At 43.8% G+C, this 23,520-nt stretch overlaps 1 protein-coding gene across 17 annotated transcripts in view; it reads right to left on the bottom strand.

Annotated features, from left to right (window-relative positions):
* The window catches only part of ADGRL3 (adhesion G protein-coupled receptor L3), a gene marked incomplete at both ends in the record, with an annotated part of 315,376 nt that overhangs the window by 115,612 nt on the left and 176,244 nt on the right, over positions 1 to 23,520 (bottom strand). For all 17 annotated transcript variants that reach the window (XM_084285913.1, XM_084285908.1, XM_084285910.1 and 14 more), the window contains one exon: positions 19,205 to 19,285. In XM_084285913.1, coding sequence (XP_084142039.1) covers positions 19,205 to 19,285 — 81 coding nt within the window. The remainder of the gene's footprint in view (positions 1 to 19,204; positions 19,286 to 23,520) is intronic.

Raw genomic sequence — 23,520 nt, 5'->3', positions numbered from 1 at the left:
GGCATCCTCAGCCTCTGCAGCCTCGCCCGGCTTCTGTGCTGCAGTCAGCGAGGCTATCAAAACACCACGCACCCACGTGGAGGTAAGCACTTTTTTTTTTTTGTCATTCCTCTGGATATACTTATAAAAAATGGATCAAGGTTTCTCCAACCTTGTTTGCTACTCGTGTTTGTCTTCTCCTTGTACCAGGAGCACGTTCTAGTAAAAAAATAATAAAAAAAAAGCTAGTTGATGCTAAAGTTACAATGCCACAGGCAGGGTTTGATAGGAAGGGAATACATAACAGAAATAAATTAGTCTCTTACCGAACAAGGACCCTGTTTCTGAATAAATGTCCTCAAGAGGAGGGAAAAGCTGTAATGAAAACCTAAGATTTATAAAACATAACTAATTTGTTAAATTGCCTTGGAACAGATTTTTTTTTTTTTTTCAAGATTTCCATGGAGATAGCAGTGTTCCTTCCATAAAGCACTCTGCAAGCCAATAATATAAAGTCTGCTGCTTTGACACCTCACAAGACACCCGACACTCCTCGAACTGTGCCGGTGCTCCAGGTGCTGGAGGTGGCGGTCCAACATTTTGGCTGTTTGATTAGAAGGGATCTGCGTCCAGTTATTGCTATTTCCAGGTTTTCGATTTTTCTTTCGGCTGCCAACAAATTTTCAAACACATTACACGCCGCAGATCTTGTGGTTTGGAGCTCCTCCAGCACTTCGCTAACATCTGCCAAATTCCTGTTAAATCCAACACTGGCTGATGAGCGCTTTCCGATGGTGTGAAACTTAATGCAAGTAACTAGTGGAAGCTTGGGAGCAATTAAATTTTAATCAGAGATAAGTTTAGTTTTCAGCATTGTGAGTTATCTCCAGTGTCTAAATAGCTAATATATATTATAATCCTCTGCTCCCCTTGTAATCGGCAGCGTTGAGCCACAAAAAGGGGAGAAAAGCAACAGCTAAAGAAGCCCCGTTCCCAAGAAAGCCACCTACCATATTACTAACCCATACAGCCTTCCTCTCTGACGTGCCATCTGTAGCCCAAAGTGCTCAGGTGTGTTACCCAGGCAGATTCTGGGTTCATTCTGGGTTCAGATTCAGATTCATCTGCCCCTCTCTCCTCACGCTCCTGCCCACGATCACCCCTTGTCCCTCCCTGCCTGGCTCTGCTGGCAGAGCTCTTTATCTCGCTGCTCTCTGGGGCAAGAAGCAGGACTAATGCTTCTTTTTGAAACCACGTTTTGCTGCCATCCAGCCTCCTTCAAGCATGCAGCAGGTCCTCGAACACAGGTTTGCTTATTCCTGAGGTCTTGGCTTGCTTTTACCTGGGATCTGGCTCCAGGTGCACCCGCTGCAGCAGGACACCTCCAGCCTGACTCCGAACCCCTTCTTCCCCCAGGCCATGAGTTTATGTTGGCCTGTGAAAACCCAGTCAAATGCTGCTGAATCCTCAACCTTCACATCCTTGAGGATGCACACAATGAAAGAGATGGCTTCTGATAAAATAAATCAAGCCTTTCTGTCTCTCGGTGAGTGACGGATGCGAGTCAGAGTCCCTTTACTACGCTGCTACAGTGGGCTCAAAGCTTTCCCACTGCTCTTCTGAGTTCAAAAATCTCCCGTTGTCAATCCAGAGACTATTTTTGTGTGTGCTCTGGCAGGACCGATGTAGCAAGTGGAGCTCAGCAACTCCCAGGCTGTTTTTAATGGAAAATGTACCCCCAAACACAATAGTTGGCAGCCGAGGGCTGGGAACCATTTGGAGATGAAGTGGAAGGATCCCTGCGAAAGCCACTCTTTGGTATGAAATCTTTGTTCAAAGGCAGCCCCACAATCAGAGCCAGGCTTCAGGAAAGTACAAAACACAGCAGTGGGCTCCCTTGCCTCAGAAGACTACACAGGAAAGGGGGAGAGATAACAGAAGCTGGCTATTTTTTATTTCTTTGCAAGTGAAAATATCCTAAACACCCGCAGCATGTGCAGCGCGGGGAAGTTAGCTGAACAGCTGCCTGGAACCAAGCACTAATTCATCCATTTTCCTCTCCGGCAATGAATATGGACAATGGGAAATCAGTAGATGCAGAAAACCCACGATTTTTATGGATTTACAGACTGATTTTCCTTACCTCATCTAGTCATTTTCCGCCTGTGCGAAGTGACAGCACAGTTGGTGTAAAATACTACACAATCATCACAGGGATATTTTTACCCTCAGTTTCCTTCCACGGGTGCAGAAAGCGGCTACAGGTGTCAAAGGCATAGAAAACCTGTCTTTTAGGAGGGAGGAGATCCCATTCAGCAGAACTGAAAATGAAATTAGTTTTGTTATCCCCACCGTGCTCCCTAGTCCAGATAATGTGCATGGATGTGTCAGGCATTGACTCCTGGAAGCCACGCTTCCCTCTCTACCCCTGCCCCAAATTTTTGCCAGGGCAAGTGGTGTGTGCCACCTGGGATCTCTTTAGAGAAGAGCAGGAGGAACATCAGTCCCAGCTACACTTCTGGGCTAGAAACAGCCAGTTTCTCTCACGTTTTTCACCCCATCAGAATCACACCCCACTACACATTTCTCTTGCTACATCACAGCCTTCAGCTCAAATCCGGCTGGATTAGTGATGGACTGAGCTGGGCTCAAGGGGAGATTGAATATGGAGCGAACAAACCGTGCTCTGACTCGCACAGCCCCTCCTGGATCCCAGTTAGAAGTTGTTTTTTTTTTCCTAAACACTGTGTAGGGTGAGAGAAACATCTTCGTAAAACGTGAGTGCAGCTATGAGACAACCTTCTTTTTTTAGTTAATGGCAAGCTTTAAGGTCACGTTCATTACGACAAGACAGCTATTCCCATGCGCAAACACAAAATGCCTTTGATGTTGAATGTATCAGCGGTTTAAAAATGCACCAAATCCCACAGAAGGCTGCAAGGAGAAAAGGGGAACTTCCATTTCCCACCAAACCTGAAAGGATAACGCAGAAGGCCATTAGAGGATGCACATTCGAAGAAACCACTGCTCTTCTAAAACACAAATGGACACTTGAAGAAGGCACAGCCTCAGCATCAGCTCTGACCTCTGGGGAACACAGCCAGTTCTGCCCCAGCCTGGGTACCTCTGTCCCAGCCAGGCTCTGGGGTTTGGGCTATATCAGTCTTGCTGAGTAACTGGCACAGAAAGCAGGGACTGTTAGCCCAAAATCTGCTTGCCAGCCTTTATCTTTGATACAGGCATTGACTGCAGCGAGTTACTCACAGAGCTACTCGAGCATCATCAAGCAGAGCCCAAATGACTCACCATTGGCTTCGCTCAGTGTCATTTTTGTGCACACACACACACAAATACCCCACAAGCAGACAAGCGACCCTCCCCAAAACTGCAGGTTTTAAATCCCCAACTTTAAAAACAAAACAAAAAAAAAAACAGAGAAAATCCCGTCACTTTTTTTTTTTTCCTCCAGGTGAAATTAGCTACGTCTATATTTGGTATCTGGAATGCAGCGAATACTACAGTCCCCAAAAACCATGGCAACCAGAAAATGTGAGCAACACCATTATTATGATGATTATTATTTTTAAATAGTTCTTCTCACGGCTGAGACTCCTGCTTTGGTTTTTCAGATAAAGGCGAGGCGGCTGGGAGCCTCCAGCCTGGAGCGTGTCTGCTGGCTGAGCCGCGCATCATTTCAGGGCTCTGGGAGGTTTTGCACTGCCTTTCTTCAGCTTTTCCCTCAACCACTTTCAATCAAAACCTTCAGCTATCCCTCACTCACAGCCAGTATCTTCATCCGTGCATCTCCACCCTAGGAAGGAGGTTTTTTTTTTTTCTGTCATACCCAACAATACGAGGTATTTGGACACAGACCCTTTTTTTTTTTTTTTTTCCAGGTCTATATTACATTCTTTTCCCTATAATCTTTTTTTCCCTTTGTCCACTTAAAAAAAAGGTGAAATGCCATCAAACAAAAGCGGAGCAACAGCTTGCTTTAAGGCTTCCTCCCAGCTGAAGGAGAGTAGCAATTTGCAGCTCTCTCCCTGCATCAAGGGTAGAGATTACTGCCATTTAAACCCACTTCCACCTTGCAATTTCCACCATTTCCTACTACTTTGCAGCCTGGACTATTAAAAACCAAGACACCAGAGCTGAGGTCTGACTTGAAGAGAAGCCCATCTCCTTCTGCTCAGGAATTACATCATATTTCAAGGCACTGCACATCTTTCTGTGGACAAAATTAAGTCCAATAAAACCAATTTCCGCTCTGACATTATTCAAACATGGCCACAATCAAATAGAGTAGAAAGCCAAATGAAAATCCCAAGCACTAAAGTGATTTCATAGATGAAGGCTGGAAAGCCTGACAGATTTGAGCCCTCCCTACCAGTGAAGGATGTCCTGCAGTACGTTATCATCCGCACACCACAAAACTCTGAAGTCTGGGGAGTTTTTAGCTGTACTCATCATTTTAAGTGGACTCCCTTCTTCAATGGCTTAAATCCCACTACGTGATTATCTTCTCCTTTAATACATCACTTTTCAGAATAGCAGTCCATCAACATTGGGAACAAACCCTGGCAAAAGAAATGTAAGGATGGAACAAGCACATGAGGGGTACAGCCCAAAGGCAGCCTCAGTATCTACGCCGGGGGTGGCTGCAGCTCACCTTTGCTCGGGGCTGTTGCTGGAGCTAGAAGTACCTTTGCCTTCTGAAAGCTGCTGTACAGAAAGCTCTCAGCTACCCAATCCACACTGTTAGCTTCTGCAAAGATTTCTGATAAGCTGTCTTTAAGTGGAAAGAGAGAGAAAAAAAATCTTCATATATTTGGATCCAATAAAAGTTCCCTGCGTTTTCTTTTTCCTTTAGCTCATTTCTTCACCTGTGCATCTTTTGGCCAGCTGCCTGCTGCTCTGCCCTGTCTCCTGAGGCTGCAAGAGAGTGGCAGAAGAGATTTTCTCTGAATCCTTGCTCATCTGACAGTGACTTGCAGTCCTCAAATCCAAACCCTCTCACCTAGCATGCTGTCACAAAAACACCCGGTTGCAGCTTGCCCCTGCAGCCCTGACACAGCTTCAGGAAACGAAGCAGACGAGCACAGGCATTTGTGCCATTTCAGTACGGGGATGCACGTTCACAACAAACACCCGAGCAGCAAATTAAACACACAACCTGCCTCCCTGCTGCCCGCCAGCCTGCGAGGCACCGAGAAGCAGTAGCTGCACTACCACCCTGAGGACACAAAGAGCAGAGCCAAGGCTGCCTCTCAGCCCTGCCTGCAAACCGCAGCGAGCGTTTCCACTCCTCTTCCTTTTGTTTCTTACCTCTTCCTTATTTTTTTTTTATTTAATTTGTTTATTTATTTATGTATTTGGTTTTGGCATGTGAACAAATGATAACTGAGAAAACCAGAGAACAAAGGGAAGATCAAGGACTGCAGGTAGCTAGATCATTATGTATCCCAGCGAGGGCAAGAGTTTAAGCCTCCAGAGCTTACTTGCCAAGTTATTTTAGAGTTATGCCAAGCGAGCTGTGCCCTCCGAAGCTGCCTGGCATAGGAACTGTTGCGAGGCGAAGCGATGAGGTTCCCAGTGCTGCAGGAGTGATGTCAGGCTGCAGGAGCCACCACGCACACAGGCAGCTACTTAATTCAAGCGCAATTACAGTCAGTAAAAGCTGCTCGTTACTTAACATCTCCTCAGCATCGGAGCTGGAGAGGTGCTGGGGCCCTCTCTGGGGGCAAAAGATTTTGGAGAAGAGGCTGGTGTTGCCACACAACCAAATGCTAACCTCATGCTGGTATTTCTAGTGAGGTGGTGGTTGGTCTTACCTCATTTTGGTGTCCTTGAAACAGGGAGGTCCCAGGTGGAGAGACCCCTCAGGAAAGCAACCTCTATACGCAAAAAACGCTCAAAGACCCAATTTTGGTGGGTGGCAGCTCCCACCTTGCTCAGCACGCACCTCTGTTCCTCCACCTTTACTGCCCCTATAACCCGCCCAGGATCTTCCCAGCACCTCCTGCACGGCTGAACGCAATTCATCCTAATTAGCTATTCACACAGCTCTTTCTTTGCTCCTATTTTGCCTTTCCTCCCCCATTTTTCTTCCTTTCCATTTCTATTGGATTTGTGCAAGACTTGTAGCTTGCAGCCAGCAGTACGAGCTACAAACGGGGCTAAAACGCTTTGTACTAATACATTTTCCTCTTCCCATGCCAATGTTCTCTTATAAAGCACAAACACACCTCTGGGAGTATACCTTCTTGATCTAATTTGTAATTGTCTGTGCAAACAAAGCAGAAGGAATATGCTAATTTCACCAGCTACTGATTGCAAGAGCCGATGCTCCTTGAGCTGTTTGTGCCGTTTCTCATCACGCCATTTCTTCCGAAGAAATAAATTGTCAGAAAGTGCAAAATGTTTTACCCATGTGTGCAGTTTACCACCAGCATTGTCTAGAGAGCACAACAAAGAAAAATGTATCTAAAAGTACTTTTTTTTTTTTTTTTCCCTTTTTACGTGTGTATAGGACAGGGCATAGATTTCTGTCAATACCTGCTCATTTCAGAAATATTTAATTAATTTAAACCTTAATTAAGCTGTGTCAGCAGTAAGCGGCCAGCTCCACGATTGCCTTTTCTATTTTCCCCCAAAGCTGGAGCTTCTAAAGAACCAAAAAGAGTACACAAAATAAACATCCACAGGGCGCCACAGTTAAAAACCACTTACTAGAGAAGCTGGATGTATTTGTGGAAGCATGAAATGCCTAATCCCACAACCAGGAGAAGAAAACGTAACAATAAAACCTGCTCTCTCTACGACAAGCGATGGCTTCTTGTTCATGCCCAGCCTTTCCTGCGATTCGGAAGGAGCCACCCTTCATGAGTGATATACCACAGGGTAGGGAACGAGGGGATGGGCAAGGTTTTCTCCTTCTCAACGCTGCTTTAGCTCTTGCTCTCAAGTTCACTTCCATTTGGCCAAAAAGGCGAAGCACATCTTGCAGGAGGGACGGGCTGAAAAACCCTCTGCAGAATTGGTCTCTGCTCCACCAACGCTGCCCGGTCCCCAGCTCGGCAGCCAAATTCAGCATCAGTACCGCGCTTCCCAGTGCTTGTTTGAGTCTCTGCTGCAAGCGAAGGGCTCTCGATGTATTCAGCGAGCAGGCAGAGCAGCGCTGCCACGGCACTTTGGCAGAAAATTAAGCTCCTCACCAAGGATCCATTTTACTGAAAGCAGAGAGCCGCAGAGGTGCTGTCTGCGTGACCACACACAAGCCCTGCATCTGGGAGCTGGGCCGCGAGGCCACGCCGGGAGCAGAAATCCCCTCCTGCTCAAGGAGGCTCGGCACCTGCTGTTCTCCTGTCTTAGGCCTTGGTTTGCTCCAGTAATGAACACCTTTTCAAAAATAGCTGCAGATTAGAGAAGGAATTAACCTCCAAACAAAGGAGAAGCTTAATTAAGCATTGCGCTAAATGAAAACAGAGGGGAAGTACAGGTAAAAAAAAAAAAAAAAAAAAAAAAAAAGACATGACAGCTGCGTGGACTTAATTCCAATTTCCCCTCCTGTAGGTCATTTTACTCAGTGTAATTTCCTTTCTGTATTTGGACAAGTTTGTTACTGAGGCACTGCCCGTTAACAGAAGGGGTTTTGTCGCTTTCCATTCACTCGTACGTTTTTTAATGCTTTGCATTATGAGCCCTCCATCAAAAAAGCAAAACAGATTTAAATTAGACTTTGGGAGTATGCCATTTCATAAACTTCTCCCCAAAGAGCTTCAGCTAATTAAACAAATGATTGCAAAATACTCACAGTGTCAACCCTGTCAGCTTATATGCGAAGTATCTACTCCGAGCTGCGGTTATTTAACCAAACACAATGTGGAAGAGCAATGTGCTTTAAAGATAAGCACAAACCATTGGCAATGAGGGGGCGCCCACTTTTTAAAACCATGGGTGGATTACTGGGGGACAAAGACTCCGGACATCCCTGTCCACAGCCCTTGGAGCCAGCAGGTACAGATATTCTGGTCTGAAAAGGACAGGAACTGAAGATTTGGGTGGTCCATTTGACAGACTCGAAAAACGTGAGCGATCTGTGCCACTCTCACTTTTGGGGCTGAGCTCTGTATTGCTGCAGGTTAGGAGCGGTTAATGATGCTGGAGGAGAACTCAGGATCTTTGCTGTTAGCTTGCAGAGACCTGGTGCAAAGCTGGGAAGAGGAGAGCTGGCAGGAATGGGTGGCTGGGCTGGGTAATCAGGAGAGCAAGCGTTATTTTATTACTGTGTGTACAGTTGCTGGAGGTGGTAGCTCATTTACTCCAGCAGCCAAAATTTCCACCTGTCCCAAACTAAAGCATTGGAGGAGGGATATTTTAAACCTCTGTACACGTTGTGTATAACATAACACAGGCATTCTGTCCTTCCCTTTCCAGTTCATCTTGCTTTCCTCCACTCTGAACTGTCTCCTCTCCTCTCCTCTCCTCTCCTCTCCTCTCCTCTCCTCTCCTCTCCTCTCCTCTCCTCTCCTCTCCTCTCCTCTCCTCTCCTCTCCTCTCCTCTCCTCTCCTCTCCTCTCCTCTCCTCTCCTCTCCTCTCCTCTCCTCTCCTCTCCTCTCCTCTCCTCTCCTCTCCTCTCCTCTCCTCTCCTCTCCTCTCCTCTCCTCTCCTCTCCTCTCCTCTCCTCTCCTCTCCTCTCCCCTCTCCTCTCCTCTCCTCTCCTCGGCCACTGTCCTGCTGAAATCAGCCATGTGCAGGGCTCGCCCTGCAGGGTACGCGAGCATTCGGATGAGCTCCTACCCATTCAGTCCTCCCTTTGTGGCTGCTTCATGCCTTGGCAGCACTATTAATGAGGAAACAGTTTTGAAAGGGGAAAGTCAGTTCAGAACATTCCTTTAGGAGGAATGCCAAGATCCTTCCTTGTTTATTTTCCTTGTTTTGTAAACATTTTTGTAATACTTGTCAATACAGTCTGTATAGCATATTTTTTTTTTTAAAATACCCAGCATGGACATCGTTATCTTGCTCGTGACTTTGTCCTTTTCTTTGACTCCATACACCAAAAGCGATGCATTACGTCGCCATTCTGCTTTGTGCGTTGTGCTACTTGATTGTGGGCTCTTAGTGAATCAACCTAACATTAAATGAATCAGAAGGTACCTAAATCACGTAACAACAGCACTGGAAATGGTCAGGAAACAGGAATTAAGGATGAATGTTCTGTTTACATGATCAAAACACATTAAGGCATGAGAAATGCTGAGAAATTCTTCACTGAAATGTCTGGTAAAAGCATTTAGTTTGCTTCTGCCAAGTTTTCTTTTAGCAGAGCTGGTTCCAGATCCCTACTGCTAAGCAAATTAAAAGTTCACTAAATAAATTCTGCCAATTGTTTGGTTTTCTCACATTTTTCTCTTTGAATTCTTCTCGAATTCTAGCTTGCTTTTTGTCTTTAAACGTGACCTACAATCTACGGAGTACTAAATCAAAATGGTGCACTAACTTCACTTTTCCCCCCGTAACTTTATTAATGTACAAAACCCAGCCTGCATAGTTATTATCACGAAATATTAACATAATGTACCTTTTCCTTAGCAACAGCTATAGTATCTGGGGAAATGCAGCCCATAATAATGCAGCTTGATCTAGAAGCACAATAAAATATAAATAAGCTTGTTACACTTCAGTGGCACACAGGATTCCATCGCAAAAGGCCTTCATGAATTTAGAAACCTTGTCTTCTTCTTACTCTCGAGCCCAGATTTTGTAAAGGAAGATTTATGGACACCCATTCCTTTTTTATTCCAGAAAATGAAATGTAATTGTTTACTCAGTATTATTTTGCTGCATGTCTACTATTAAATTTGTGGGCATAACACACACACCTGTGCAAAGCAGCAGTCTAAAAGAAATAAAGATGAAAACAGGGCTTAGAGAAAAACAGCAAATCTAAAGGGGAGACTGCCAGCATAGCACCCATAATTGCGGTAATTTTTTTAAGAAGAAACACAACTAATTTTTTATTTTTTTTTCCAGGAAAAATACAGCTGCAATGAAGCAAGGGATATACTTGCTACAAATTAATATGCTTCATCTGAAGCTGTCCATTCATAAGACTCCCAGTGCACCAGATCTGTCAAAGGAAAAAAGGAAGAGGTGAGAGCCTGCTTAGCCCTCACACACATAGGGGAAGAGGCTTTCGGGAAACTCATTTCCTTAGCTGAAGGTTGGTGTATTTGGCTGCACTAAAAATATATCCAAAACACACATGTAAAGGTGTCTTCAGCTGGGTGAGAGCAACATCTTCTCTTTGCCCCATAACCAGCTCGTTCTCCCCAACCCTGAAAACTTGGCCAACAGCCCCATGGCCTGGATCGTGCCCTCATGTCCTTCTAACTCCTGTAATTACATTTGCAAACCATAATCTCCCTTCTCAAAGGCAATCAAGATCTTTTAAATACTGCTTCCCATCAATTTTCCAGGAGAATGAAAAACATTGAACTAATTTGAAGGCAATAACAAACCATTTGGATCTAGAGGATAGCGGCCCTTGTCTTCTGAGCAAATACTGCCGTTATCAAGCCAAACTGACTTGGCTGAGAGTCTGAAATAACCAGACCTCTTAAGAGAGAGCCAAGTTACAATCTTAACAACAGGTCTACGTAATGTTTATCTGTTAATCAGTATGTAGCATGCATTTATTAAAACTGGGATTTCCAAGAGCACACTTGAAGAGCTGGGTACCCAATTCATGGAAATAAATTTCCCTCTGAATGGATTGTAACACATCACCACAATTCCCCTGTACAGAGCAATATAAAAAGTGAAGATTCAAATTGCTTTAAGGAAATTCAAGGGCCAAAATGTTAGAAGGAATCAGACCATTGATTCTGTGGTGGAAACATCTCTTTTTTTTTTTTTCTCAACAATTTTGGGTTCAACCCAAAATGATTACAAGTGTCAAATAGCATAAAAAAAATAAAAATAAAAGGGAACAAAAAACCCCACAACTGTTTACCTGAAGAAAATCCTACTGCCAAGCTTTCTGAAGATCCATAAAATGAACATGAAAACTCCTTCCCCTTTTGACTCTGTGCTGTCAACAGCAAGCATGAACCAAACATGATTTGCTCGTATGACGAATTGGTTGCCTTTCTAGAGAGGCACGAGTCTGATGAACTTCAATGAGATTACATCAAACGTACTGACTGACTACTAAAATACTTCTGTGCTTTATTGGAAGGCAGCCAGATACCACCAGTGAATAGCCCAGGTCTTTATCAGCTGCTTTTCCTAACTTGTCTCATATTCAAACCTAGACTTGACCACAGGGTCATTTTGGATCGTTTTTGTCAAGTGAATGTAGTTGGACATCATTTATGAGAGGGACTGAACCTGTTTTATTCCCAATCTAACTCCATACCATAGATTTTACTGGAGTTAAAGTAAATATTACATTGCTTACATTTCTTTCGTAAGGGGAAAAGACCTTCCAAGGGAGTGATTTTCTTTAAATACATACAGTGAATTTTCTAGCAGCTTTTGTTGATGACATAAAAACTCTAAAATAACAATCACAGAAAAAGAAAAATATAAAGAAAAATTTTTGCCAGTAGAAGATGCTATAGATGTAATGCAATATTCCACCGCTGCAAATATTTTATCATACATGCCACTCACAAATCCAAGTTATAAGTCTGGGAAGCATTAATTTTTTGTTAGGTAAACATACCATTCATTATCTAGTCTAAAAATCATTTTGTGCTGTCAATGGAAACCTCTATCAGACATGAAGAAGTCATCTGCTATTATAAATGGTGTTAACTGGATCATTTTTCATCCAAAGTTATACCTGATGAAGAATAAAACAAACACTACCTCTGTAGCTGCAATAGAATAAAACCCATTTTCTCATTAAGTAACTACATCAACATTGCTACGAGAGGTGGCTTCCTACCTCGACTGCTAACTAACTGTCCTCCTAGATTTAGAGTATCAATTTGTTCTCCACCAGAGTTCTCCACCACCCAAACCAAGCCATATATTAAAAAAAAAAAAAAAAAACATAAAAACGCATAAAAGTAATTCTGCAATGGGACCTGTGTCTACCTGACCCTTTGAATTTGTACCTATTTGTGAACATCCACAGGTCTTGCCCCAAACAACAGCTGGGATCTTATGTCCCACTCTAATGCAGACCCATGTTTCTGAAGGACTCCTTTAAAATAAAACATCATCCTCATATGCCCCACCTTAGTTTTTCAAGTTATGATGAAATATTTCATTGTATAAGCCATGAAGCACTTCTGCAAATAGGCAGCACATGACGCAAGAAGCAAGATATTGAAAACGATGCCAACAGTGTGGTTGCCCTGCTTTCCAGGGGTTATGTCCTTTGTGTTGGAGAGTTCCCCTAAGAAGTGCTATCTCACATCGTATGCCTCTTAAACTTCTCTGAATGGGCAACGTGAAGGCCAGTTACGCCTCTCAATCAAACTGCTACAGACCGATACCGCTCCCTTTTAAACATCCGTATGGCTTCGGTAATCAGTGGACCTGAAATTTGATCTCTTGTATGATTTATTTGCCCTCCTCTCCCATTACACAAATATAAATATAACAGGCATTTTTCTACAGGCCTGAAATGATCCAGAATTAATACCAGATGACAAAACGGACCATGTACCAGGAGGGGAAAAGTTACGGTAAAAGCTCCTTCCCATTAATGGGGCCATTCATTCATATGGCCACTATTCCACAGGGGAGCTGGACATAAATTATGTATTTGACATCTAGTTATAGACGATTATATCTGACATAATGAAGTTATAATGGAAGGAGTTTGCACATTGTTTGGTTATTAAGTGCCCATTTCTTGTCCCTGCACCAGGTGCAATGGTGATAGGCCATACAAATCATCCAGAAGAAATGCCAAAATGGGCTCCCTTACTGATAAAGCACCACACATGTTTATTAATTTAACAGCTTGTCTTATGTCTCCCCCATCTGCTCATTTAAAACAGTTATTTGCCCTATAAATATTTCAGAAAGAGAAGTGTAGCCAAAAATTAGTCTGGCAGAAAAGGGAAAAAAAAAAAAAAAAGAAGAAGTTTGAGAAGAGTCTCATGCTGTACGCAGCGCTGTGTTCGTTTCCACATCGAATTAGTTCCACGGCTTTTTTTCAAGCTGGTAATAGGACATTCACTTTGGATTAGTGATGCTTGAGGGTGTGCTGCCGTAGCTGTCTCTGCTTTCCAGCTGTTGCCACTGTCGGATGGGGGAAAACTTCCCCTGCTGATGGCAACTGGCACAACTCAGTACAAGGGAAAATGAAGCCCTCTGTCAAAAGAATCTCCCGGGTGGACATCTCTGTCCACTTTGAACACATCAGAGTGTACCGTAGCTTAAAACAGCCTAAAAAAATAACAAAATTTCAAGGCATCTTTAAATGACTGCCTGTGCTGATTTCCATAGAAAAACACTTTAAAGAAAAAAAAGGTAAAAAAGCAAGTTATAATGCTTTTTTTTTTTTTTTTCTTTCTTTCTTAAGATTTGTAGGAATAATGGAAAAGGTGTTAAACATCAGTCAGACTCTTTCTTCCCCTCGATTCCTTAAATATTTTCAAGTGGTAAACACTTTGAACAGTTCCCACCAGCATACAGGATTTAGCACTCCTCCTTGAGAGACTTTGTTTGCTCCGGTTTACTGCTAGAGAAAATGCTGTTATCTTATAAATAAACAGCAATGCCCTGAGGTGCCCCTCTGCAATGAAAACACACATTCCAAAGAAGTAAGAGCAACAGTTCAACACCACAGTAAAAAAAAGGAATCGGCGAAAGGCATTCAATTAACTCTTTCTGACTATGGATAGCTACAGGACGTACAGCGGACCTTGCTGATCATAGCAAGCGGACAGGAGGATTGCAGGCTTGCTGCAAGGTTTCCAGGAGCTCTGGCTACCCTGGTTAGGATGCTAGCTATCCTCGTTCATGCTATCTAAATGAGGAATTAATAAATGCTGAGCATGGCCCGTGTTCAAAGCAGCTGGCTGCTTCAGGGAAATCAGTGTGTTCCACAAAGATGAACATTTCAGCGCAGATCTGAACCGTGAGGACAGATTTTTGAAGAGCTGTGGCTGAGACTGGGAAAAACATCACAAACTTCTATCAGAGCTCACAGTCCATCACATTCACAACTCAAACAGGCTCCATACCTGGCAGCCGCATCCCTGTGGCTGCACCTACCACACTACCCCCCCCAAAAAAAACCCCTCAGTCTCCACACTAAGTTGTTTGAAGACTCATCTCCAGCGTGGAGGCTTTGAATGAGCAGCCCATCATGACAAAAAGCCAAGTTCAAATGAAAAAGAAACAGCAGAGGAGTCAACAAGTGGATCTGTACAGATGCGTTCAAGGTAAGGCAACTGAAAACTGACTGCACATCTGGTTGTTGCAAAACCTTTCCACTGACAGTAGGTTTACAGTGAGCTTACTGTGAACGGCTGCCTCTCATTCAGTTGGTGAAACACCAGTTACCTCTATGCCTCATACACCCTACTTGCCTAAAAAGCCACGTGGGACAGCGTCGATGAAAAAACACCGTGTTTTCCTTGCTAGCTGCTTGCTGCAGTTTGGGGGGAATGAGATTCTCCAGTGGGCACAACGCAGCTGTGAAGGAGAAGTCCTAAGAGCAGCCATGGCTGGAGAAAAGGCTGAGCAAAAGCAAAGAGAAGGAGCAAGGTAAGCAGAAGTGAGACCTCATGGAAAACCAGAGAGGCACTGTAAAGGATTCCCAAGCTACGTAAATCAGGGGGACTCAAGCCAACGATGAAAAAGCCTGGAATTGGGAGGTATCTGGCCACCATTAGCTCAGAGCAGGGCCACCAAACAACACAACTCTCTCACAGCTCTGTCACCAGGGAAGGAAGGCAGAGGGATGGGTGTTTCAGGGCCGTGCAAGCATGGGATGCGTGACTCCGTGTGTCAGCTCGAATTCATCCAGGAAGCACCATTGGGCCTCACTGCCCTGATCCCCCTTTCCCTGGGTCTGGGAAGGAAGACCAGGCTGCGCAGTAAGCCCTGCTGGGAACCGGCTGTCAGATCCTCCCAGATCATCTGCAAAGCCATCGACCCTCCATGGGACCTCTGGGAGGAAGAAGAAAGAAGAAGAAAAAGACCCAGAATGCGTGCATTCAAAAACCTCATCTAGTTTTTGTAATAAGATTTTGCAATGCTTCTGATGTTCAGGAACAGTTGATAATTCTTCAGACTTTGCAAACGCAAAGATAAATGACAGGGTGGGCCCAGTTTTTGAAGGAAAAATGCATGAAGGGGCACACCACTGAGTTGGAGAGGAAAGACAGAAGAAGTAGCAAAACTTCTGTTTGTCTCCCTGACTCCATGCCCTATAGGATTCCCTAAAGGAAGCGATTCTGCATCTAAGGAGGCTGAACCACACAACCGAAGTTTAGAGGAGAAAAAACCAAGCCTGTACTGGGGCCAGAACAACTTCTTCACTTGAGAAATATTCACGGAAAGGTGAGAACCTCTCTCCCGAATTTGCTATGTATTTGTAGAACTGGGGACCAATAAATGGTTTTGCTTATAATTTCATATTTTGGACAGACACTGACTTCAAGTATATCAATCTCCAAGACAACTCTGTCTCCTGAGATTCGACTTTGAAGGAAACCATTACAAAATGCTAGCTCAACAGGGTAGGAGAGCTTCCTGGACTGCCTAGCTGTAAAAGCCAGGCACATATTTCATGTTTAATATGATTCCACACGTACACTAAAATCTGCTTCTATAAAGCTTTATAAATAGTTTTAGTGTGTAGATTCAGTAAGTTTAATTCACTCTATTCGCTGTATTTTAGTACCTGGCAGAAATTGAGTCCAAACTCTAAATATAATTTATTGCTGTGTATGATAATTCCATAAAATTCCTTTCTAAGCCAGAGTGTCAGAATTAGCATTTATCTCTGAAATTCCTTGCTATTGTCAGCAACCAGCGATCCATAGTTAAATGCAGGTTCAATCCTCAGCCTAGGAGAACACAACTGGTGGGTACAAGAAAAGTTTGACTGGTTTGCCACGACAGACCAGTGATTCACTTCTATGGCTCAGTACAACAGGGCTGCCCGAGTGAAAGCAAGAGGCTCCTGAAATACTGACAGCTAATAACTACTCGTGGAGGACACGAAATAGAGCTTAAGGTAAATAGATTTCTCCTCTTTCTGCATTAGCCTCAGCATCCAGCCAACAGTCCCGGCTTGCAGTATCTTCAGGACCACACGTGATGAAGCTGAAGACACAACGGTAGCCTCAGCAATGTCACAGCATTTTACCTATTTCCAGTGGCCCAAGGTCTTGGCTACCCCTGCAATCATTCTGCATGCAGATGGTGTAAACAGTTGTGCAAAAATAACGGCACCGCATCTGGATCATCAGAAGGAGAGGAGCCGTAAAAATAATGGCGAACAGTGCTTCGCATAATAGAATTAATTTTAAAACACCCTCAAATTAAAAAGGGGGTGGGGAGAAGTCAGTGTCTTGCTTCAAGCGCTGATTCAGCACCTTATTTCTATTAAGTGATTTACGGTGTCATTACTGCAGTACTATACAGAGCAGTGGCTCAGAGTAATTACCCTGTAATGTATGATGACACTAATGTACTAGTAAACTACTGGAGTTTATACTCTATTCAGAACTAGCATCAGGACTCTGAAAGGCAGGTAAAAATGCACTGCATGCATAAACAATGTGGGTAAATGTCACCAGTGATAAAATTTTTAAAAAGGAGAAGGAAGAAGCAGTTACAAATAAATCTGCCAGCTGAGAATTGCAGCTGCACAGACCCACGGCAGCACTAAATCTGTATCATTTTTAATACAGGAAGGAAAGATGTTTTTATAACCCTACCCTGGCTTCATTTCCATTTATTACAATTAAAACTTTAAGGTGGCTACCACCTTTCTTCTTTCTGCCACTGTAAGTGCAACACTGACCTGTACACGGTGTTCAGTCAGTGCTAGGGGGCACATGGAAGGGAAATGAAGGGCATGAGAATGATTATTGGCATAAACTCACTTTTTTTTTTTTTTTTTTTAAAGTACCAGCTACTGGAACTGTGGTGAATCAACAATAGCTTCAGAATAGAGGTGTTTTTTGCCCTCTCTGTTTAAAATAGCCCTCGTGGTTATGAGATAAGGCCTAGAACATAACCTGAGTGTGTGTTCCATGGTGTCAGGAAATGTAGCCAAACAAGCAAACAAAAAATCTTATAACCTTCATAACCTTCATACACTTAGAAAAAAAAATAATCATGATTTTTAGTACACCCTAGTAGATTTGGGGTGCTGAGGCTGGAAATGAGTCAGCAGATGCATAAAGAGATGCACATGCCCCTGGGCCAAAAGAAAGCCTTGCTCTTCCCTGGGAGACAGTACCAATTACCACATTTTTAAGACTCCCCACAGTCACCAGCTAATGGATTGATGTCTTCAGAGCCGGCTGCCTCCCTGGCCTTCTCCTGTTAAACTATACAAGGGATTCAAGTCCTTCTTCCAGTATGTGGCAGCAGTAATACCACTCCTTCCACTCTAAGCAGTCCTTTCTTTAAGATGTCTCAGCTGGAGTGGGGGATGCCCCACTGAAAGCAGCTAATGCAGCCATTTATGTTGAATAAACTCTATTTCACCTTCTCTTCAAGTGCTGCAACTGTTCTGCCTGACACACTTTGCCCTGTTCCTGGTGGCAGGAGCATCCATCTCACAGAGGTAGCTATGCCCTTGTGAACGGCAGGCTACTAAAAATTTTTGTTAGTCTTTAGCTCTTTTACCTTGGAGAAAGCAAGGCACGGCATCATCTTTGCTGCTGTTTCATCGTCCTTGAGTCTTTCACAGACTGCTTCAGACCCCGCGGCAAAGATTTACATTGACCTATTCTAAGTAAGCTCTGAATCATCACATTCGACCTCAAAAAAGTTTTTAGTGAGAAGGTGCTGGATGTCCCACCTGTCTCTGCGTCACTGAAGTGCTCTGCTAAAAAATTTAAAGCAAATTTTTTAAAGCAAATTTTATCACAAACCCGGAGGTTTTCCAAGTGGCTTGGAAGTTGACAATCTCAAGTGCACATGTTGAATCTCAGGGTAACTCACCCCAAGTTGAATGGAGGTGGTGGACTGCCAGGAGATTGTGTATGACCAGCCTCAATCGTGACAAGCCCAGCTTTGGAGAGAGGACTGTGAATCTGGCAACCTCATGCCCAAGCTCTGCCACCCAGCACATGGTTCTACCCAGATTAATCTTGCATTCATGTATTTTTCATCCACAAGCACTTAGAGAAACATATATGCACACAAACTTACTCTCAGCTTTACAGCGCAGGAGCATGATAGCAACACCACTACAAAATCTGTACCCCTCCTGCCACTGCAGCACCATACATTCATACACACTTGTGGAGCTGATGAAGAAATCTCACCACGTGCATCTTCACGTGGCAGTATGAATGCATACTCTGGGTCCAAGCCCGTTTTCCCCAGGCCACGGGGCAAACATTGAGGGTTCATCACTCCACAGACAGCTGAAGATCCTTCAGATCAGACTGGGAGATCAAAGGCTCACATTCACACCACTTGATTTTCACCACTTAGCAGAGGCACCTATGCAGGGCTTCTGTGGATTCAATGCACATATATTAGCTGCTAGCGTTGCTCCCAAGGGCAATCAAGTGACTTAGAACTGGAGTCAACCTCTGCAGTGGACACGTCTCTACGAACTCAAGAAAAAACCTTAAGCAATGTCAATGTGGATTGAATCCAGACCCAAACCGCTGCACAACTCCTTTTGTGCCTTCAGTCGCTGAAATCTGCTTTTCTACATCCTGCCACCAGCCCCCTTTCCCTGTGCAATACCATTAGGAAGGAAATGAGAAAGGCAGAGGGCAGGAGCTAAAGTACACATCTCCCTGCAGAAGTGAAGTAAAGGAGAGCAATGTGGCTTGTGAAACAGATGGCATATTTAAAGCTACATAATGCGGCACATGGGACATGGTCTTCTCTCATACAACTGTCCCAGAGGAATTAATTTGTTCCCGAGAGTGTCCTTGGATGGAGCATGGTAACTTTGCCGTGGAGGCTCTATGAACAAATGAATGAAATACGCTCGTGTCTATGGCTCTTTGGCAATGCATGTGCATGGAGACTGCTTCACTGACTCACCCTTGGATGGCGGTCGCTCCAGATCCGAATCGAGGTGGATCGGTGGGGCAATATAGGAAACTTGCCCGTGGTGAGCCTGCCCTGTGGACAAATAAGTGTTTTAGTGGCACTGTTTCCTGCAGAGGTCTACCAGGGCTATAATTCAACAGACAATATTTTTATGGCATGGGACTCAGAATAGGTTTGCAAGTAGTTTTTCCAATGCATGGTTTTCATGTTCGTTGACATTCAAAACAAAGATGAACTTCCATTTTGTGGAAAACGATCATTTTTTGTGATCAAAAGTTGAAAACACTCCCATTTCTTTTGCTTTTTCCTTGCAGATACGGGTAGCTATTCAGAACTGAAGTTATACCTGCTTCACCGCTACCATGTACATTTTGCACAGCGTTCTCTTAAGAGGCCATATGCCACAGAAGACAAGCAAATTCACTCAAGCCCATTCAATCTGTTAATCTTACTCTAAGAGGGAAGCAAATACTTCTGTATCGCAACAATTCGTGAAGGACGTATGGCATGAAGTATAACTGCATCTGTTTGTCCCACCTGCAGGTACGGGTTTGTGGAGCTTGGCATTGCTTTCATCTGAGTGGAAGTTTTTCAGTTCCCAACACTGCTGTGCAGTTTCCCAGTTGCTAAAGACCCAATTCTTCTCCAGTAATTTGGAGGTGACTATATCAAGAAACTTTTATTTATAATAAAAACATGTTGTTGTAATTCATCTATTTACTGTAACGATTTACAGGGTTATTAATCTCTTTTTCTAAACACGGAAAGTTAATGACACATAGATTACGATAACAGCTAGAGTAACCTTCCTGTTTCAAGTAATATTCGTGCTGCAATAAAAGCAGTTGATTCCTCTTATGAGGCACATTCCAAATAATTAATACGGCTCCCTGTTGACACTTGCTGTTGTTGCTCCAAGCCATTTCCAAGCTAGCGTCACAGGCAGTGGAGCAGTGGTACAGTCTTCAGGCTTCTTTGTAATGACATCCAGGAATACCACGAGCACAGTATGCTGGTGCACATAATATGTTGAAAGCATCTCCTCAAGGGGATAAAATATTAATGGCAAAGGGGAGAAAAAAAAAAACACAACAGAAGTGTGTCTGAATGGAGGGGATATATTTACTGCTTTACACTGAGCCTGACTTAGATAATTTGCATTATTAGTAGCCATTACAACAACTGGACGCTATTCAGGTTTAAAATCTACTGACACATCATAAATTCTGTCTTTGCTTTTAAGTGCTTTAACATGGGAAACCTGCTTCAGGCAAACCCATATCTAATAACGAGTTACTCTGGTTTCCCCTTCTTGTTTACATGTTAAAAATCCATTTGATGTCATTACTGAATGCAAGTTATCATCTAATAGCTGCTCAGTTCTGCAGTGGAAATAGGTAGATGGTCTCCTCTCACGCCAAGCTGCTCAATGAGCAGAACTGGTGCCCTTCTAACTATGGGACAGGCTCCCCATTTGCTGCATCACAGATACCACCGAAATGCAAAACAGCTGAGGTTGGAAGGGACTTCTGGAAATTACAGTTTGTGCCCATTGTTTCTTCTCCTGTCACTGGATGCCTCTGAGAAGAATATGGTTTTGTATTCTTTATTCCCTATCACCCCACTCCCATCATGTACTTATGTACATCGATAACATTCCCCTGGACCATGTCTTCTCCAGGCAGAACAGCTCCAGCTCTCTCAGCTTCTCCCCACAGATCTTCAGTCATCTCTGTGGCCCTTTGCTGGACTGGCTCCAGTAAGTCATAGAATCACAGAATCATTATGGTTGGAAAAGCCCTCCAAGATCATCTGGTCCAACCATCGCTCTACTATCGCCCAATGTCACCCACTAAACCATATCGCTAAGCACCACGGCCAACTTCTTTAATACCCCCAGGGATAGTGACTCCACCACCTCCCTGGGCAACCCATCCCAGTGCCTGACTGCTCTTTCTGAGCAGAAATGTCTCCTCATTTCCAACCTAAACCTCCCCTGGCACAACTTGAGGTCATTCCCTCTAGTCCTATCACTGGTTACCTGTGAGAAGAGGCTGACACCCAGCTCCCCACACCTTCCTTTCAGGTAGTTGCAGAGAGCAATAAGGTCTCCCCTGAGCCTCCTTTTCTCCAGACTAAACAACCTCAGTTCCCTCAGCTGCTCCTCCCTGTCTCTCTTCTGCTGCTAAACCCAGAAAGAGACTCAGCACCCAGGTGTAGCCTCACCAATACTGAGCAGAGGGACAGGATCATCACCCTTAATCTGCAGGCAATGCTCTGCCTAATGCAGCCCAGGACACTGGTACCCTTTTTTGCCCCTTGGGCACATCTCTAGCACATTGCTAGTGATCCAAAACAGAAAGAAAGAAAAAAAAGAAAAAAAAAAAAAGAATAAATCTGCAAGTTTGGAGGGCTAGGCTGGAGTAAAGATACACACACAGTATAAAAGACTACAGAACATCTGTAAGTTTAGACATTCATTATGATTCAGTAATAACTAAGGAAGTTTATGAATGTTTTATAAAAGCTTTTACCTAATATGGAGGAAGCAGTAGCATCAAATGATTACATGTGATAAATGAAACAAGTTGCAGAAAGCTTTTATCTACTTGCTGCTCATAAAAAACACTCTGATCCCAAAAATATCAAACTTGACTCCTGTTAGACTGTATATTTCTCACAATATTAATAAATCAAATTTTGGGTTTTAATACTCTCTATAAAAAAGCAATGCATACAATTGCTGTACTTCATTTTCTGGGCATGAATGCCAACTTAGTTTCCCTTCAGACTCATTATAGCTTTTCCCTAAGAGAAAAAAAAAGCTCTCCACTGTTATCTATGGCCACAATTATATGCTCAGGTTCAAGATCCTTTGCAAACCTTCTTGTTCATCAATAGAAACATATATTTTTTCTTTGATTTCACTATTACTTGCAATAGCTACACCTGAGTGGGTGGAGGGAAGGGAGGCAAGGCAGGTAGGCTGGAGGAAGCCCCAGCAATGGGATCACTGCACAAATACACAGAGGGAACTGAGTCAGGGAATCAAACTTGAGTATCAAAGTATGGTTCTTCTGGCTTTAGCAGTATTAAAAGTTTTGTTAATGACTCAGTTAAAACCCCCAACTTTGTCCAGTGAAACCGTGCAAGATTTTGAGGCTGATACCACTGATGCAGCTCAAGACAGACTGACAGGACAGGTTTGCCAAATGATGCCAACCCCTGTCCATTTCATATGAGTTTAGCAGTTCTAGGTGCTTACTTCAAGCCTCAGATTTAGGACTGAGTGACCCCAGACAACCTCCCCTTTCCAGTTCCAGCTACCACAAACACTTGGAAAGGGGAATGAGAAAATATTTTATTTTTTTTTTAAAAGAGGTGGGGGGGGAGAAGGCAGGCAGAAACTCTCAACATCTCCCTCTCCAAATCCCCCAGTCCTTCTGGTGTTTGCACGTGTTTGGTCTGTGCTGCCAACCTCACAGCACCGGGAGGTGGGACGTGGGCCTCCATTGCCCACGTAACCATCTCTCAGCGTATCAAGCTTTGATGTACACCTGCACATCTATTGCTCCACCTCCACAAACCTATTTGATCAAGTCTTCAAGAGCGTGAAATGCTGCCCACAAGCTAACCAACACTGGGCTGTTGTTCAGGTACCCAGCCCTGTGGGAGAGGCAATGGCTGGCGTCAGGCCCTCCCCAGATTTTACAGAACACTCTAAAAATAACTGCACCTCTTTAAATAAGTGACCCACTTTTTAGACATTAAGAAAAAAAAAAAAAAAAAAAAAAAAAAAAAAGGAGAAAAAAAGCCTGTTTCTAACAAAATACCAAAGGTCAAGATGTCTCCATTTCTGATGGAAAGTTGGGCATGCCTTGTATTATAACAGCTTGCACGGCCCTCTCCAAATCCCACTCTGACTATAACCATCTGGTGTTTCTGCAGCCGGCTCTCAGGTAAAAAAGTAAACAGCAATCAAATGTAATCATCAAAGTAATGCGTGATGAAGTTGCCAATTTTGTATCTAATCACTTCAGTCGGGCTCCGCTTCCCTCACTCCTCTTGCTCGCAAGGCCCAGCCACCGCCATGGCGGCGGCCTCCTCAGGAAGGCGGGCACTGAGGGCTCAGTGCTACAACGGTTCAGTCCCTGTCTGCTGTTTTTTTTTTTTTTTTTTTTTTTTTCTCTTTTTTTCTGTATATCATGCTGTAAGGATTCAAGCCTGGCCAGTGCTGCATAAACATCACAACCACCTTCTTTGCCAGCAGCTTCGTGCTCTCACCCGCACGTCAAGTCAGTCAGCAA

Source organism: Netta rufina (assembly GCF_964035555.1).
Source record: "Netta rufina genome assembly, chromosome: 4".
Lineage (NCBI taxonomy): Eukaryota > Metazoa > Chordata > Aves > Anseriformes > Anatidae > Netta > Netta rufina.
This window is presented reverse-complemented; position numbering and strand designations above follow the sequence as displayed.